This window comes from Prunus mume, linkage group LG6 (genome assembly GCF_029339155.1).
Source record: "Prunus mume cultivar Tortuosa linkage group LG6, ASM2933915v1, whole genome shotgun sequence".
Taxonomy (NCBI): Eukaryota; Viridiplantae; Streptophyta; class Magnoliopsida; order Rosales; family Rosaceae; genus Prunus; species Prunus mume.
Genome location: NC_142703.1, coordinates 16,400,067 through 16,418,946, shown reverse-complemented (window position 1 = coordinate 16,418,946; position 18,880 = coordinate 16,400,067). Strand labels below are relative to the sequence as shown.

The 18,880-nt window shown below is 34.9% G+C and overlaps 4 protein-coding genes across 5 annotated transcripts; 3 read left to right on the top strand and 1 right to left on the bottom strand.

Annotated features, from left to right (window-relative positions):
- The first annotated feature begins 2,964 nt into the window (after positions 1–2,964).
- Positions 2,965–7,080, top strand: SQN (peptidyl-prolyl cis-trans isomerase / cyclophilin-40 (CYP40) / rotamase). 2 transcript variants are annotated; one of them, XR_016128057.1, is made up of 10 exons: positions 2,965–3,226; positions 3,893–4,393; positions 4,528–4,615; positions 4,719–4,771; positions 5,210–5,314; positions 5,564–5,639; positions 6,070–6,107; positions 6,186–6,260; positions 6,351–6,458; positions 6,828–7,080. XR_016128057.1 is itself a non-coding variant. In XM_008238417.3 (9 exons), exons 1-8 carry the CDS (start codon positions 3,056–3,058, stop codon positions 6,240–6,242), a joined length of 1,089 nt encoding a protein of 362 aa, XP_008236639.2. In that variant the 5' UTR covers positions 2,965–3,055; the 3' UTR covers positions 6,243–6,260; positions 6,828–7,080. The 2 variants fall into 2 exon arrangements, 1 of the variants encoding a protein (XP_008236639.2); XM_008238417.3 differs by lacking the exon at positions 6,351–6,458.
- Positions 7,081–8,406: 1,326 nt separating this feature from the next.
- Positions 8,407–11,928, bottom strand: LOC103335412 (ARM repeat superfamily protein). Its single transcript, XM_008238418.3, has 8 exons — positions 11,636–11,928; positions 11,136–11,426; positions 10,739–11,022; positions 10,482–10,610; positions 10,000–10,122; positions 9,519–9,626; positions 8,858–9,036; positions 8,407–8,719 (listed from the first exon to the last, which is right to left on the bottom strand). Exons 1-8 carry the CDS (start codon positions 11,784–11,786, stop codon positions 8,596–8,598), a joined length of 1,389 nt encoding a protein of 462 aa, XP_008236640.2. The 5' UTR covers positions 11,787–11,928; the 3' UTR covers positions 8,407–8,595.
- A 1,977-nt stretch (positions 11,929–13,905) lies between these two features.
- On the top strand, positions 13,906–15,026 carry LOC103335413 (blue copper protein 1a-like). The gene is made up of 2 exons (XM_008238419.3): positions 13,906–14,226; positions 14,548–15,026. The coding sequence occupies exons 1-2, from the start codon at positions 13,974–13,976 to the stop codon at positions 14,808–14,810; spliced, it is 516 nt and encodes a 171-aa protein (XP_008236641.3). The 5' UTR covers positions 13,906–13,973; the 3' UTR covers positions 14,811–15,026.
- Positions 15,027–17,690: 2,664 nt separating this feature from the next.
- On the top strand, positions 17,691–18,788 carry LOC148916260 (uncharacterized). The gene is made up of 2 exons (XM_089054734.1): positions 17,691–18,003; positions 18,339–18,788. Exons 1-2 carry the CDS (start codon positions 17,760–17,762, stop codon positions 18,599–18,601), a joined length of 507 nt encoding a protein of 168 aa, XP_088910860.1. The 5' UTR covers positions 17,691–17,759; the 3' UTR covers positions 18,602–18,788.
- The last annotated feature ends 92 nt before the right edge of the window (positions 18,789–18,880 follow it).

Here is an 18,880-nt window from a genome sequence, read left to right as displayed (position 1 = left end):
CCAATCCAAAGCATGTGCTTTTAGGTGGATGTAAATAGCGGGCCCACCCAAGTAGCCACTGTCAAGCTTCAACAATGAATAGAATAGTCAACTCCTTTTCAGACCCAAAAAAAAAAAAAAAAAAAAAGAATAGTAAGCTCCTTTAGAAAATATATAGCAATGCCAGGACGATATTTATGCCTACATATCTTAATAAGGTAAAAGGCCTTATCCGAGTCATGTCTACATGTACACGCTTGGGAGGACCCGAGTCATGTCTATGCCATGTACACGCTTGGGAGCTAGACCCGGGATGCACCTAACAAGCTAGCAAGTAATGTCTTATGCTTTTTTTTCTTTCTTTTCTTTTTTTCAAAAAGAAAGGAGAAAAGTAGTGAAAATAAAATCTAGAGTAGGATGCTCTTTAAAACCTGCTTGCGTCTTGCATTTTTGGTTGTTTGTTTGTTTTCTTATTTTATAATAATTGCCACTCCTTGTGAGTTGGGTGTTTGATTGCGCATATGTACGAGCTAGTAAGGCCATGGGATTAGAAAATCAGACCCTGCACCTAAATTTGAATCATCATTCCCTAGTTTAGATTAGTTTAAAATAGAATATCACTAATATATATATAAATCTCAAGTATATAGACTTGAAAATTAAGAATAATATGGTAAACCTAAAACAACATCTTTTTAGGCATAAACACAATAAAACCAAAAAAACCAAAAGTAGAAGATCCTGTTTTTGTTATCCTCGGTTTTTAAGTATGAGATAAATTCCAATAAATTGGTGCATTACAGAGCTTCTAAAGTTTCATTAGATCCCACTTTTATAGAGAAGAAGACAATAATTATTAATTAGTTGTTTGTTATTGGCATTGGCATAAACGTTGTTTCCACCACTTTGGCAATGCGACCACAACATCCAGACAGACAAGACACACCCAGACAAACCCCTTTTCGACGCAGCCTTTAACCGACGTAAACGCACGAGCAATAAATAATTATGAGTAATTAAATTATAAAAGTTTTATTTGTTAACAAAGAGAAACACCTTTTTTTGTTTTTTTTTGGACGAAAGGAGAAACACCTTTTGTTATGTTTTATATGTCCGAATTCCCTTATTCCATGGATCCTCAAATAAGTAAATTTAGGTTTTAGCCAAAAAAAAAAATTTCACTTTTGGAAAAAGTCAAAGTTTTTTCAAAAAAGATAGAAAAACCTTTCAACTTTCAAATCAAAGACATACAAATGTAAAAAATTTCTTAGGAAATCCAAAAATAAATAAGAGCAATTTTGTCCATTTTGGCTTCTTTTACAAAATTTCTCTATCCTTTGTGTTTTTCCAAAGTCTCTAAAAAATAACATAAGAGCATCTTCACGGAGATGTTAAATATATTTGACATTTACACAGTTTTACACTACACGAGATATATCAAATTAAATTATTATTTTATTACATTTTAGTGTTGATTTAAATTGGAAAGATAAAGAAGGAAAAAAATTTGTAACAGTCAAATCATTCAAGATAAAGAAGAAAAAAAGAAAAAAGAAAAGTAATAAATGAAAGTAACGGTCAATTGTGTTTAAAAAATAATAAAATATTCATTTGACATATTGCTTTTAGGATGTCAAAAGTAACGGCTGAACCTCTAGCCTTCATTCCACATCAGCTTTGGCAATTCGGTTGGAGTGATATGAGATGTTATTTCTAGCCATTAAATATCTATATGACACTTTTTACATATCGGTTAGATATGCTCTAAGAGTATGAAATTTGATTGTCCTAATCTTAACTTTATAGCTCAACATGATTGATTGAACATATCAAGTTGGGATAAACCTTATACATGAAAACAAAATGACCTAACTTAATTTCCAATTTCTTTTGATACAATGGAAATTGATACTTTGAGTGCAACGGTGTGAAAACTCGTGAGCACTAGAACTACAAGTTCATTGTACAATAATTAGAGCATCTCCAATAGTAGTAGCAAATTAAACTTTCAAATTAAAGTTTGTTGACCTATGTGGTAATTTGAAAATGTTTATTTAATATTTGAATATTTTTTGCTCTAACCTTGAATAATTTTTGCTCTAACTGACTAATTAATTATCAAGTAATGCAATATCATGGAAAATAATGAAAAATATGAAAACATGTGAAAAATGTCTATATATTTATTATTTGAAAATAAAAAATGCATGTTTTAACATTTTCAAGGTATGTTTTGTTTTTCCAAAGTAAATTTTTTGAAGAGTCAATGTCAACTTATTAGTCATGAAGAGAGAGAAATATATTGAAGCTTTGATCACTGACTTTGACAAAACTCTTGGAGAGACTTTTTATGATGTGGCTCACTTATTTGATCATCACAAAGTTGTTGAAGAGGCTATAGCATCTTTAATAGCCTCTTCAACAACTTTGTAATGCTAAAATATGTGAGTCATATTACCAAAATTCCCTCTAACAGACTTATCAAACTCATTCACAAAAGCTACAACCCTTTCTCTCTATTCATGATTGATTAGTTGACATAAACTCCTCAAAACATTTAATTTTGCTTTGAAAGAACAAAATTTACATTGAAAATGATAAAAACATACACTTTTTCTTTTCAAATAATAGACCTACTTCAAATATTTTTGTATTTTTTCTTTTTTCAATAACATTGACTAATTGAATTGAAAAGTTTGTTGGATTTACAAATTATAAAAGTAGCAAATAAACCTTTTCAAAGTGCCACGCATGTGAATAAAATTAAAATTAATTTGTTATTACTATTGAAGATGCTATAATTGGTAGGAAATAATTGACTTGTATGTCAAGTGCGACTACTAATGGTGATTGATTTAGGGAGGGCCCCATGTTGAGGGGGACAACATGTAATAAAAATAAATAAAAGAAACAGAAACAATCAAAACAGAGCGGCATTGGAAAAGTTGGCAGGAGAGACATAAATAAATAGGGTTTTACTAACTCTGTTTCCCACTACATTTGTCATTTGAGAGAGAACTGGAAGAGACGCAAGAGAATAGTCTAGAAGAACTCTACAAAGGGAGACTCTGTTGAGATGGGAAGGCCAAGGTGCTTTCTTGACATTAGCATAGGAGAAGAACTTGAAGGCCGGATAGTGGTGGAGCTTTACAATGATGTGGTGCCTAAAACCGCCGAGAATTTCAGAGCTCTCTGTACTGGTGAGAAGGGCATTGGACCAACCACTGGTGCTCCTCTCCATTACAAGGTCCTCTCTTTTTCATTGTTTCTTTCGTTGTTTATGTTTATATGTTTGCTAATGCATCTTGGGTTCTTTTTACTTGTTTTTATGATGTAAAATAAAAGACTGAGAAAGTCTTGATTGATAGCAGAACTTCTGGGTTTTCCATTTTGATTGGGTTTATGTGTCATTAATCTTTGTTTAAGGATACGTTCATTTGCAAAACTGCAACTTTTTGTTGTTGCTTTCTTTGGTGATTGTGGTTTTGTACAACCAGCTTCTTATATGCTCAGAGTCATTCGCCATTCGCCATCGGAGTACCTGTGAAGATAATCGTATCAAAGATTTTATGTTTTGTCTTAAAGAGGTTCATTTAGTTACTGTTCATCCGTAATTTTAGGGATATTTTAATAAAGAATTGTGATTGTTGATAAAGAAAAGTTAATTGTTTACCAGGGTCGATTATATGTGTTGAAAGGAAAATGAAATTTCATACAGACTGTTGAAACTCATATAAACTTTGAAGGCTGGACAATCAATGGGCGAAAAAATGATATCCTATTGTAACTTCTTGTTTTTTGCTTTTCGGTACTGTAATGTGCTTTTTCAGTTTGTATAGCGGTTCATTAGCTGCCTTTGGGATATGTTAAATGTATTGCTGTGAAAATCTTCTGTTATTCCATGTCATATCAGGGAGTTCGTTTTCATCGTGTTGTCAAAGGTTTTATGATTCAAGGGGGTGATATTTCTGCTGGAGATGGTACTGGGGGAGAATCTATATATGGATTGAAATTTGAGGATGAAAATTTTGAATTGAAACACGAAAGGAAAGGTATGTTATCGATGGCTAATTCTGGTCAGGACACCAATGGGTCTCAGTTTTTCATCACAACAACTCGCACTTCTCATCTAGATGGGAAACATGTTGTTTTTGGGAAGGTAGTTAAAGGAATGGGAGTTGTCCGTTCAATTGAGCACATAACCACTGCTGAGAGTGATTGTCCCAATGTTGATGTTATAATTGCGGATTGTGGAGAAATTCCTGAGGGGGAAGATGACGGAGTTTCTAATCTTTTCAAAGATGGTGATATTTATCCTGATTGGCCAGCTGATATTGATGAGAGTCCTATTGATCTTTCTTGGTGGATGACCTCTGTAGAGTCAATTAAGGCTTTTGGTAATGAATATTATAAGGTAATGTTCATGTTAAGTTACAGTCTATTGATCTTTCTGATATTTATTCCACCCACCGCCCCCTCCCCCAAAAAAAAGAAGAATGTTTAAGAAATAAGTGATTGTACTGAAAAGGTGATATTTACTGTTAGCAGAAACAAGACTATAAGATGGCTCTTAAAAAGTACCGAAAGTCTTTACGCTATCTGGATATTTGCTGGGAGAAAGATGGAATTGATGAAGGTAATTTGCTCTTCTAAAATTCTGTAATCTGTTTATTCCCTAATTGTATTGGACAACAAGTTTCTATCTCATGATTTACTACGCTTCCCCTGCGACTCTGCAGAGAGGAGTTCAAGTTTGAGAAAGACCAAGTCACAGATTTTCACAAACAGCTCTGTAAGTTATCTTTTTTGTGTTGGCTTTATAGTATAATATATTGATCATTTTAGTTGAAATTGTATTATGAAAGTAATTTTCTCTCTAGAATGACTATCTATTTGAATTTTGAATGTAAAAAACAGGGTATTTTAAAACAGGTTTAGATGCCAATATAAAAGGTTGGCAGGACTTGATTATTGCTTGAACATGCTACATGTTGTACTTTAAACTGTTATGATATGTACATAACCTTCCAACTTAGTTACATAACTCATTACTACTCTTCCTAAATCAATGGTTTTCTTTTGTTTGGGGAACAGATTGCAGTGACGAAGTTCTTATGCCCTTCTTCTGCTTCTTAAAAGCATATCCCATTACTGTAAATTCTTTCTTGTTTTTATTGTATTTCTAGTGCATTTTGTCTAACTACTTACCTTGTTTGGTATGTTGTTCTAGGCTTGTAAATTGAAGTTGGGGGACCTGAAAGGAGCACTGTTAGACACCGACTTTGCAATGAGGGATGGAGAAGATAATGTTAAGGCTTTGTTTCGCCAGGGTCAGGTTAGTATCTTCTGTTTATGCATGTATGCCACAGTGGTCCTGTATCTGCTTAAAGTTGTATCACTCTTCACTTCCTGGTGCATTTAATTCTATATTTCCAGTGTCTTATCCATGCAGTCTGCCTTTATTGTTATTTATGAAATTTGTGAATATTGCCTTCACTATTGTTGCTGGTTGTTAAGTTACTGATGGGAAGTTTATTGGATTGCGTCCTTATATCCTGATGGCTATGTTCCTTCTATCTGTCAGGCATACATGGCGCTTAATGATATTGATGCTGCAGTTGAAAGCTTCAAAAGGGCATTGGATCTGGAGCCAACTGATGGTATGGACAGAGTCCTTTGTCATAAGCCTAAGGCTTTATTTTAATGCCAGTTTTAGTGGTTTGAGAAAAAAGATGGTGAGAGCAGTAGATAAACTGTGGAGAGTCATAAATTTGTATGTGAGTGGTAATGGAGTTGAACAATCTGGATCCAACATTTTGTTATATTTTCGATGGAGAACAACTAGCAGTCTCAAATATAAGTAACAAGAAGTTACTTGTCAAAGGAGGAGAATACTTTTGCTTTAGTACTTTGTAGCCGCCTCCTAATTGGTTGGGTTTATTAATATTCTTTTAATAAAGGCATAAATGGTCAAGTTGATGCAAATGCTTTGGAATTTGGGCTTATCTGTTTGCCGAAATTTACTGTGGTTTACGGAATTTGAGCTTACCTGTTTGCCGAAACTTACTGTGGTTTACTTTTGATCTTCAGCTGGAATAAAGAAGGAGCTTGCTGCTGCAAAGAAGAAGGTCCGTATATTAAACCAGACTTGTGAAATTTTGCGGAAATAGATGTTAGAGATTTCTTATTTCATAATTTTTGGACAGATTTCTGATAGACGTGATAAGGAGAAGAAGGCCTACAGCAAGATGTTCCAAAAGTAGCACTTAGGCAGTCAACTGGTACGTAAGATACTTTTGGTTTGATTTTTTTCACCCTATGACTCAACATTGATATTAAGAATCACTGCCTAATGTAATTTGCCAATACAGGCTGCCTTTACCTTGAATTTACAAATGCTTTGGAGTCCAATCATACCTAGTGTCAACTGGTTCAGACTTATTTTGTCACAAGCCCTGATTTTCTGGACGGAAAATCAGGTACTGAATATTCTGTCCTCTCTATATTTCTCAAACATTGTGTGACAATATGTTAGATATACACAATGTATATACGTTGTAATGTTTTTTGACATATATCTAGCATACTATGTTGTTCGACTGCGAATTAGGACCACACATTCAAATATGATTTTAACACAATCAAATAGTTTAGGTTGGCAAGAAATGTATTTTGTCTATATATTTACAGTTTTTTGTAAGTTTCATATAGAATTTGGAGAATAGGTTCATTCAGCTTTTGGTTCCATATCAGTATTGCTTCTGTATTTTGTACTTCAAATTTGGTTTGTATGTTTTTGTAGTTCGTTCACGGATCTTTATTTACTTTAACACCTTCCTATTTCGCAGGTCGCTCCAGATCATAGGAGAATAAGTCTGATCCTGGCAAGAAAATTTACCTGTAAAGAATTAAAGCTTGAAGCTCATCTAATTGAACTTCTCCCCTCTTTTGTTTTTCTTTTTCCTAGCAAGACAGCTTTACTATTTGGAACTTGCAAAAAGCCAATGAGTTGTAACTTGATCAAACGTTAAACCAAACAATTTTGTCCTGTTACATGCTGGAAGCATTTGTTGATATGAAGACTGACCCAGGATTTGAAAATAGTGTGTGCTAAATTTATCTTACATACAAATCTATAAAACTTGATGGTACGAATGAATTTCATTGAAGCATGAATTTTAAGGTCAATTAGCAATTACATGATCAACTTCTCCATGAAAGGAAAAGAATTGAAAGTATTTATTATCCATTACAAAAAAGAAGAAGAAAAAAAAATTGAACCATTTTAATCCATCCAAGCCAACTTGGAACATAAAAATGAGAAGTAGCCAAGATTTATAAGAAAAAAAAATGAATTGACATTTTATGTACAATAGAAAAGGTAAAGGCTGTTTTTTTTTTTGGACAGAAAAAGGTAAAGGATGTTATCTAAGAATGTGTGTTTTATGAAAAAGGCTGAGTAATAAATATTAATTAACTAAAGAAAACAAAGAAGAGATTTTCTGTGAGTGAAATCTTTGGATGGGGTGTGTGAAGGTGTGCTTTGGTTGGCTGAATATTAATATTGAACTATAAAATATCAAATCTCCCGGGTTATAGCCCATGTTAATATGGACATAAGTCCATCCCTAGATATGATGGTGAGATAGACAAACTTTCACTTGGGCTCGATGTTTTCTTTTTTTATGGTAGATATTATGTGCTAAGTAATTAATTTTTATTGTCATCAATTATGTCAACATCAGTCGTGCAAGACTATGCATTGATTATTGCGAGCCTTGTAATAAATTCCGGTTCAACTCCTGTTATAGGCAAAAATCATGTGACCCATGCACATGCTAGTACAGCTGAAAGTTAATCTCAACTTTAGATGTATGGCAGCAAACTTTAGGGCAAATACACCAAATTTATGTGAACAACTCAGAATTAGGTTACAAATGAAAATAGACTTATCTGGTGCTTTTGTCCAAAAAGATCGTAAAACTTTCTGTATATTGCACGTTCTTTGTTTTTAAGGATCTGAGGGGAGACAGCTAGCGAACTGAGATTGGTTATAAAGTTGCATCATTCTTAGGGTTGAATTTTTGTCTTGTCAGATTAGTGCAAGTCACAAATCACCATCACCAGCTTTGCCTTGTAAAGTTGGATGTGGGGGCTCCACATCGCCGCCGTTTACCTCTTTTTCTCGTTTTTTGGTGGGTCACGTCTACCTCAGACATATCAGAGTGGTTGACAATTTAGAAGTTTTAGGTGGGACTTACCTCTCAATGGAGTGAATATTCCATGTGTCATGTAATATGTAGTACGTTGTACTGTATATAAATTATTTTAATACTTGACGAGTTTATCAAGTAGTCTAAGAACCGCTATTTTTATTGAGAAAATACTTCCCTCTTTTCCTTGTAACTTAAAGGAAGACAAGTTGAATTTCATAAAATCAAAATATTCCCGAGTGTTGTACCATGTATAGCAGCAGAAGGAGCGTGTAACAACATACTGTCGCATAAGATACATGAACGCTACCCTCAAGCAAAAGGAGCCAAAGCAAACAGGGAAAATCAATTTGGGCATGCAAAATTGTGGTTCAAGGGAACGGAGTATATCCACTCTGAAAATTCAAACGTTGTAATCATCAAGTCCGAGATCCCTTAGTGCGTCAGTAGCGGCTTCCTTACAGCTTACATGGTTTTGCTTGGCCACCCTTATGTGTTTCTCAACACCGCTATTGAGCAGAAGAGTTCTGTGCAGCGAAAAAGATGACGTCGGAACAGTTAGGTTAAAACGAGCGCACAAATTAATGGCATGCATAATATGATTGAAAATATGTGATACTGATACCAAAAAGAGAGGGAGATGGGTTTATAACAAAAAGACTTGCCTGTTGGCTGCATTTCTTGCGACCAGATTCCGGATCATGAGACAGGAATTCTTCTGCATTTGCTGTGCTGCAGGAAACTTCTGCATAGCTTGGAGGGCAAGTTCTCCAGCCCCAGCTTCAATGGCACGTGCAGCATTTTCTGGGGACCTTAAGGAGAGTACAGAAATAACAGCCATGATCTGTGGAAATAATTAATGCAAAGGTTGAGCTACGGAATAAATGTAAGACTGAAATGAAGATCACATCACAGTTAGAATTAGTTGCTCGGGAAGTCATTACAACATTATTCTCGCGAGGATCTGATCACTAATAATATTTTGTTCAGAATTCTTGCAAATAATACTTAAACAGAGAAGAAATAGCACTTTGCCGTTAATAAGCATGTTTTGATTTCAGGTATGTTAATAAACATGTTCAAACTGCCAGATCTAGAGCCATTAAAGCCATTCAATCAACTGTACAGTGTCAGACACTCTACTAAAACCTAACATGCATTCGAGAACAGGGGAAACAATTAACAGTTGAAGCACTCAGATAATACAGCTAACATCTAACCACATAATGGCATATGAACTCGGAATTCAATTGAATTGGTACCTCAGCCACATAATTAGTCCAAAAAATATGCAAATTCAATATGAAACAATTGCAGTTTCCTTACCTCTTGCAGGACAGATGGGTCATCAAAAAATCTAGCCGACAGTTTAATTAGCCTATCCATACCCTTCTTCTCAACAATTGCTGTCTTATTTGCGTCACTTCCTGCCAACTAAAATATAACAATATATAAGAGGACCTAACAAGCTTCACCAGACAGTAGCATGTGCAATTTTCTAAGTAATACTGACAAAGGCAACTCAACGCATCTATCACTTTGTAATTAATACCAAGAGTTTATATAGCACAAAGCAATAGATAATGTATTTACTTCCAAGAATTGCGGTCCAAGAGTTCTAGATAAAACCTTTAAACTGCTTTAAATCTTCACACTGTCAGTAAAATAGGTTTTTCTCTTGTGACCTCCAATTGCTCACATATGAGTTATTAAAGAACGAATGTGAGAGGTACACCGTGCCAATGGTGTCTCAAAAGAAAAATAGAAAATAATTTCACTTAATCAAGGTTATAAATGTGATTTAGACCTTGCAGAGCAAAGAACAGCAAACTTTAGCAACGGTCTTGTTGCCTTGTTCACTGCTGTCATCAATACATACGAGAACAGCATCAACTCCACCATTTTCGGAAATGGAGGTGCATATTTCATCCTGTGGAAAAATGAAGACCAATAATTAAAAGAATTAGAATAACAAAATATAGTGTACAATATATCACATTTGTAATTAGTAACAATCCATATACAAATTAGATGAAGAGGCTAAGATTGTATCCCCAATCAACATACTATCAGTGGTTACTGCTATGAGACATATTTGCATGAGATATAATGACAAATAAAAATATTTTTAAAAAAACCTTTCCATTATATGAAAATAAGGGATTGATCTGCCTAACAAAGTCTAAATTGGAATTCCAAAATGTTTCACACTGACTAAAATATAAAAGGCCATACAATTGTAATTAAAACATCACTCTAAATTGGCATCACATCAGATAACATTCTTACATTGACAGCAACAGCCTTCAAAGCGATGCTTGCTGAAACAAGACTAGATGAGCTAAGCCCTGCACGTATTGAGTCAACTAGAGCTCCGGCAATTCCAATTTTGGCAAATTTCCGGGCATAACCAAAGACCTGAAATTCACAATATTGTTTTTATAAGGAATGTGTCCTCTTTTGAATTTGTAGCATGTGACACTTGACTTAAAAAGGTTTGCCTCACTGCAGAAGCTTCTGGAATTTTGCAATAAACCTCAACTTACTTGCGAAGCCAAAACGCGATTATCATCAGGTGTTAAGAGAACCCGTATAGCATCATATACGCTATGAATGCTGGCTTCCCTTTTTACACTCAATACTCGCAGAATGAGCTCCTCAATCTTCAACTCTACGAATAGCTCTTTTAGAACCTCATTACCCGTTGCAGCCGCAGCAATGACAGCAAAACCACTACTCAATATGTCTATATTCTCAAATCCATCAGTTATAATATCCACCACAAGCTTTGGTCCATCACTTGCCCTAAACGTTTCTCTACTTTGTAAATCTACAAATGAACAAAAGCGCAGAAATTACGCACAACATACATATAATGATTTTTTAAAATAAAAAAAAATCAAATTTCACAAGAAACTAAAGAAGCCAATTTAACCATCATACCATGAAGCAAAAAAGCCAATGCCTTCAAAGCCGAAACAATAGCATGTTCGCACCCCTTTTGAACCTTATAACATATAGAACAAATTATTTCAACCCCTCCATTTCTAGAGGCAATTGCTGCATTTCCAGAACCTTCGGAATTACAGAGCTCTGTAAGTTTATTAAGTAACTCCACCGTCTCATCGTCGATTTGATTGCTTGGACCGGCATTCAACTGGTTCAATCTATCCAAACAATGTATCACAGGGTTGTCCTTCACACTACCCTCTCCCGGGACACAGGTGACAATCCCTGTAACACACAAAGAACCGAAAATTACACAACGAAATGAAATAAACGCTACACTTACTGAATTGGGTCTGTTTGGTTTCCGAGAAAATGCGGGAAATGAAATGCAGGCAATTTGATTTCACTCAATCACTCTGTTTTTTTTCTTCCTCCTACAGTTCTTCGAAACCAAAACGAATCTTATTGGAGAGATTGGGGTAAGAGTAGTGTACCAGAGAGATCAACGCCCTGGAGAGTTAGGGTTTGGATGGCATCTTGGAGGGCCTCGGTGGGGTCCATGCCGAGATCGTCCATGTTCTCCTTCACCACCTCGTCGAAGGCCTCCTGAGAGATCGAACGGACCGCGATCTTCGGTGGGCCCATCGCCGATGTTTCCGGCACCGTCCGATCGGAAATACGGACTTGGTGTTGGGGATGGTGGTAGTAGAGTTGTGGAGAGTTGAGAATGGAGAGTGTGGGTGGCAAAGAAGGCAGCGCGCCGATTTGAAAATGAGGGGATGGTCTGAGATTTGATTTGAGGGCTGATGCCTAGGTGACTTGTCTGTGATCAAACTTTTCTCACAACCAATTATGTTACTCCACCTGTCCAAAAAAAAAAAGAAGAAGAAGAGAAACATTCCTTTCACTTTCCTTTTAAGTGAAAATGATTGGTTGTTGTGCGCGTGTACATAGAAAAACTTGCTTAAAGCCAATCGGGTGTAGCGAATGGAAAAAAGGCATTGACTTGCAAACAATCTCATATTTGAACTATCATGACATGTTCATAATGTGTATGTGAAAAATCTCTCTCTCGATTTATAGTTATGTTTGACATATCATATGCTCGACTCTCGTTCTTTAAGATTTGTAAAGGTCTTATTGAGAAATTTTTATTTTTAATTTTAACATCATCTAACATCAGCGTAATGTTACTAATTTACTAAAATTCTAACGTGCTATATTCACGCCAAAAAGTTAATATCGACAAAGTTAGCACATGGAAGCCTTTTCATATGATGCACAAAAGTTACAAGTTACAACAAATTTTGGAACCAACATTGTGTAATTTGGTATAATAATCATATTCCAATCTTGAACCTTCATTAATTTACAATGTATGAATCACTTCTATATTATCTGTCACACACATTTGTTGGTATTAAAAATTAGAGATAATACTTGGTAAACCGCTCCTTTGCTAATGTCATTGTCATGTCACACAATCGTATAGCGTCTCTGTGGTTTCTAATTATACATGACTTTCATGATAAAATAAAAATAAAAAATAAATAAGGGAATAATTATACCAAGACTTTTTACCCAAAGAAAAAACATATATTATAGCACGACTTGTCTAATTTGTGGATGTCATCATCATGTCACAGAATCGTTATAGCGCAACTATTTCCCTCAAGCATCCTCAACTTCTATTAGGCCGCAATACTTACTCGTTTTCCCCAACACAAGAAGACAGATAAGATCTATTAAATATCTTCTTTAGTTCGTTTAAAATCGCAATGCCTAAATTTTCATTTGCAATGAGTTCGACTAATTTTTTATTATATATATTTATTATAATAATTTCAATCTACTTTTTTTTTTTTGAACAAAAGTTTAGGGGAGATTTGCTACTCTCACTACCAGCACTTAGACAGACCCACAAACACAAGTTGTAAGGACTTATGCAGAAGACCCAACTACCAACTGTCACCAGTATGAATTTATATAGAAAATTATAAATAGTGCATCAACAAGAATTGCTGACAGCGGAATTCAAACACTGTTGGGTAGTGGGGTTATACAAAGTGCATGTAACCTTATCACTTGAACCAACCCTTGTTGGCAATTTCAATCTACTTTCAAACTCAAAAGAAATAGTTAAAACGATTACCCATTTGCATTTGGTTGACTGTCCTCTATATTGATGGAGAAAATTCCTTCTACTCTCACTCAGTCACCAACCCATTGTCTCCTTGTCATTCATTTTCAGAATTCTTTTAAATCCTTTTTGCTCAATTTTTTATATAAAAAAATTTATAAAGATTTTGCAATATGTTAAAACCTAATAATTTGTTAAAATTGAAGGCTATAATAAAGGTCATAAAAAAAATTCAAATGATAAAGTGATTTTATCTCTACATCCAAAAGCTGAGTTTGATTCTTACATTCTGCTTCCTTAGAATCAAAACATTACTTATTAAAAGGGCAGAAATTATGAGCACCAACAAAACAAATATTCAACTCTCTCCATTAGAAAAGCATAAAAATTAATTTTGACCTCCCAAGCATGAAATTGAGGTCAGAGAGGGAGAAAGAGACATTAGTGGAGGACTAACTTAGGGAGACTTGAGCTTAATAAGAAGCATTACAACTGACAACATGTTTTCTTTGTCTTACCAACCAATTTTGAAAAGGGGTCAATTAGGCCGTTTTGCACCACTCCATCTGCCTACATATAAGTACCCATAGCCAACATTTGAATTCACAATCTCATTCTCAAGTCTCATCCTCTCAAGCCTCTAAAATTTCCATCTATCTTCCTTCTCCTTGAGTTGCATTTGAAAGTGAATAATGGGTTCCCATTATTTTGCACAAGCCCTAGCTATGGTGCTAGTTGCTTCAATGCTGGCAGTTGGCTTAGCCAACAAGGATTGGCAACATGGCAACTACACTGGTTGGGGATTCAACCATGACCCATATCACCTCAACGAGACCAAAGGACCTAACAAAATCACAGTTGGTGGCTCAGAAAACTGGCATTACGGATTTGACTACAAACAATGGGCTTGGAAGAATGGCCCATTTTACATCAATGACACTCTAGGTGAGTTCGCAACTTTTTGTTCATCTTTAGCTTCCTTAATCCTTTTTGGGGAAAGTAAAAAGCTTGCTTCTGTTCAAGGATGTTTAAGTTCACTAGCATGCTGCATGCTCTAATTATACATATGAAATTTTGTCTTCTATTGATATCTGTAAGTTGCTCAGTTACGCATATTACCTATATTGACAACCTGATAACACAACATAACACGTGAAACTATCAAGCAATAGAAAGTTCCGTTAGTTACATTTGTCATAATTGCATTAATTCTACTGTGCAATTTGCTTCACCATAAGCAACCCTTTTTCCATGATGAACATGCAGTTTTCAAGTATGATCCTCCAAATGACACCACACGTCCTCATAGCGTGTACTTGTTCCAAAACCCTTGGAGCTTCATGAAGTGTGATTTAAGCCAAGCCAAGATGGTGGGAAAACCGACACAAGGAGGTGGAAAAGGCTTTGAGTTTGTGCTCAAGAGTTGGCAGCCTTACTACTTCGCTTGCGGCGAGCACGATGGCCTCCATTGTAAGGACGGACTGATGAGGTTTGCCGTCTTCCCAATGTTTCGTGGCTGGCATTACTGATCTTCTGGCAATGGAGCATTTCTAATTTTCATAATTATGTTCATTACTTTTTGAGCAAATAACAAGACTTGGTGTGCTAGTTTTGAGAGAGTATATAGTTGATAATTTCATAATTATGAATTATTGTTTAATTAGTGTAAGATATAATACATTATATGATACGTGTGCCTTTTTTTTGTAACAGAAATTTATAAATAAGCAATTAAAAATTCATTATCTTCCTACTTTTATTAACCTTATAGGCAAACATCCATGCCAATACTCACAACAAGGACTCCGCATCCATAATACTATTAGACTACATCAACCTTGAAACGATGGCGGAGCTAGGATTTTATATTTGAGGGGGCCAAAATGTTAAACACAAAAAGTTTAGTTGTATATTTTTTTTGGCCTATTGAGTAAATTATTGCGTATAAAAGCATTAAATTGAAATGAGTGGTTTTCTTTCATAAATGTAGTATGATAGGATGATTTTACTATTATATTTGTATTAAAATACAATTTTGACAAGTATTGATTTGTGGTGAGGGGGCCATAGGCTTAAGTATAGCAATTTTTCTTTGCATTTGTTACCACATCCAATATATACATTCAAAAGGGTTAAATAAATTGGAGGGGCCAGAGGGCCATCCCAAGCCTTAGTACAGCTCCGCCCTTGGTCCTAGTCATTAACTTTGTTACTCATTCAACTACTAAGTTTTTTTCAACGATTGAAATTCATAGATCATTTTTGTAAAACAAAAATAAATCTTTTATTATTAAGATATCTAATTATGATCAACAAAATAAACGAACAATGCGTTTCAAGCACATATTAAAATTACAACCATTTAATTCAAATTTAGATTCAAATAATTTATTGCAAAGATGATTCGAAGAAATTCCGAAAAAAATAAATGGTTCGAATCATTGAAAAACACGAGGGTTGCCGACTTTTCAAGCAAGCCAGCTCGTATAGTTTCTTCTCCTCCTACTCATTTAAATTTCTAATCTTTGCTTCAAGTCAACTATTTGATAATTTGTATGGGCAACAATGGTCATACATATATATGTGTCTTGTCATCATTATAGGTTATTTCTCTTAAAAATGATTTAAATTGTTTATGTTGAGTCTCCCCAAAGTCCTTTAATCCCTTTGGGTTATTATTATAATAATATGAAGAGAGCTGTTGAGGAAATAGAAAGGTGAATGAGTGACTAGTGATGGAAAAATGAATAGCTATTTCAATCCTCACCAACTTATCATGTTGCCCCGGTCAACAAACATGCATGAAAACCATTTGACCAAGTATATGTCCGGATTCAAAGTCTCGATAGTTAGCTCTTAGTTTTGCTGTAGAGAGAACAACATGGACGAAATAATTTGAAGACAAATATCATATCTCTCAGTCAAAACGCCTTATTTTTCATGGAAAGCAACGTAAAAAAAGGTATTATCTTGTTGGAATTGACTGTCATGGTAGAAAGATGAAACTGTAATATTAATTTCGCTTCTGAATTAATGGTACCCAAAGTTTTGATAGCTATAACTGGCTATGCTGGCCAAATTACCCTAATGCATGCCCATATGAACTTCCACCTCTCCCCAAAAGAAGCCTGATATCTATTTCAATAAATTAATAATTTATTCAATAAAGCAATATTTTAAATTATTCTAATGTACAGAGAGGAGATTGGACTCAAATGCAAAGGAACGAAGACACCGCTCTAGACAACTGACGTAACTCATATTAACATTTCAACAAATTGATATAAAAAAGTGCTTTTGGCGCTGAGAAAATACTTCAGAACATGCCCTACCTTTTGATGGAAATCTCATTTTATTTGAAGCATCCGTTTGAACATGTATGCTATGCCAAGTTGGGTTGATCAGTCCAAATTTGCCGTGTCTTGAACATGATTAGCTAGTAAGACTCTTCCATAGTGGTTATTTATTTATTTCTCTATGTCATCGTCATGTCACACAATCATATGCCATAATTTTTTTCTCAAGCATGAAATACATGTTTTCCCAACTTCTTAGGCCGCAACTTTTACTCGTTTTCCCCAATATCTAGTTCGGTTAAGATCACAATGCCTAATTTTCCATTTCACATTGACTTTAGAAAAATATATATTTAGATAAGCTTTTATGCTGACAAGAAATAGTAAAAAAGGATAGCCCATTTGCGTTTGGTTGACTCCCTCTAGGTTTGAATTTGATGGAGAAAATTCCCTCCACTCTCATTCACCTTTGTCTTTCATTTTTGAAATTTAAAAAAAAAAAAAAAATTTGCTTCATTTTTCAGATGATTTCAATGAAATTATTGAGTACTTTTTTTTTTATACCGTTAATTTCACTTCATTAGAGCATCTCTAATGAATGTTACAAATGTACAAAGCAAAAGTGTATTTTTGGGTATGGTATGATTTCAATGAAGAAGAGTTGTAGTAAAATTTGCTAACCTTCTAAACGCATCTCCACTGGTTAGAGTTGTTTTTAGGGAAGTCAATTTGCGATACCTCTTTTTGTGATTTTGCACTTTGTTTGCTTTTTTTGCAATATGTGTTGCAATGTAACAAATTGTTGAAAATGATGACTTATAATTCAAATGATACTTTCATCTCTATACATATGAGGGATAGAGTTTAATTCTTACATTTTGCTTCCCTTGTATGAAAATTGTTGTTTATTAGATGGGAATGAAATTGAGGTTAGAGAGGGAAAAAAAGACACACGTGGAGGACTGACTTACGGAGACTTAAGCTTACAACTAACAACATGTTTTCTTTGTCTTACCCACCAATTTTGAAAAGATTAGGCCGTTTTGCACCACTCAATCTGCCTACATATAAGAACCCATTGCCAACATCTTAATTCACAATCTCATTCTTAAGTCTCCTCCTCTCAACCCTCTCAATTTCCATCTATCTTCCTTCTCCTTGAGTTGCATTTGAAAGTGAATAATGGGTTCCCATTATTTTGCACAAGCTTTGGCAATGGTGCTAATTGCTTCAATGCTGGCAGTCGGCTTAGCCAATAAGGATTGGCAACATGGCAACTACACTGGTTGGGGTTTCAACCATGGCCTCAACGAGACCAAAGGACCCAACAAAATCACAGTTGGTGGCTCAGAAAACTGGCATTACGGATTTGACTACAAACAATGGGCTTGGAAGAATGGCCCATTTTACATCAATGACACTCTAGGTGAGTTTGCTACTTTTTGTTCATCTTTAGCTTCCTCGAGCCTTTTGGGAAAAAGAAAAAAGCTTGTTTCTGTTCAAGGATGTTTACGTTCACTAGCATGCTGCATGCTCTAATTATACATATGAAATGTTGTCTGCTATTGTCAGTTGAGTATCTGTAAGTTGCTCAGTTACAAAAATGATCCACATATTAACAATTTGATAACATAACATATATAACATGTGAAACTATCGAGCAACAGAAAGTTCCTTTAGTTAAATTTGTCGTAAATACATTAATTCTATTGTGCAATATGCTTCACTATAAGCAACCCTTTTTCCATGATGAACATGCAGTTTTCAAGTATGATCCACCAAATGACACCACACGTCCTCATAGCGTGTACTTGTTCCAAAACCCTTGGAGCTTCATGAAGTGTGATTTAAGCCAAGCCAAGATGGTGGGAAAACCGACACAAGGAGGCGGAGAAGGCTTTGAGTTTGTGCTCAAGAGGTGGCAGCCTTACTACTTCGCTTGCGGCGAGCACAACGGCCTCCATTGTAAGGACGGACTGATGAGGTTCGTCGTCTTCCCAATGTTTCGCGGCTGGCATTACTGATCATCTGGCAATGGAGCCTTTCTAATTTTCATTATTATTAATTACTTTTTGAGCAAATAACAAGACTTGGTGTGTAAGTTTTGAGAGAGTATAGTTGATAATTTCATAATTATTAACTCTTGTTAAGTAGTGTAAGATATAATACGTTATATGATACGTGTCCTGTTTTTTTGTAACCGAATTTATAAATAAGCAATAAAAAATTCATTGTCTTCCTACTATTATTTATTTATTTTTTTTGTGTGAAACATTCTCTTCCTACTTTTATTAACCTTATAG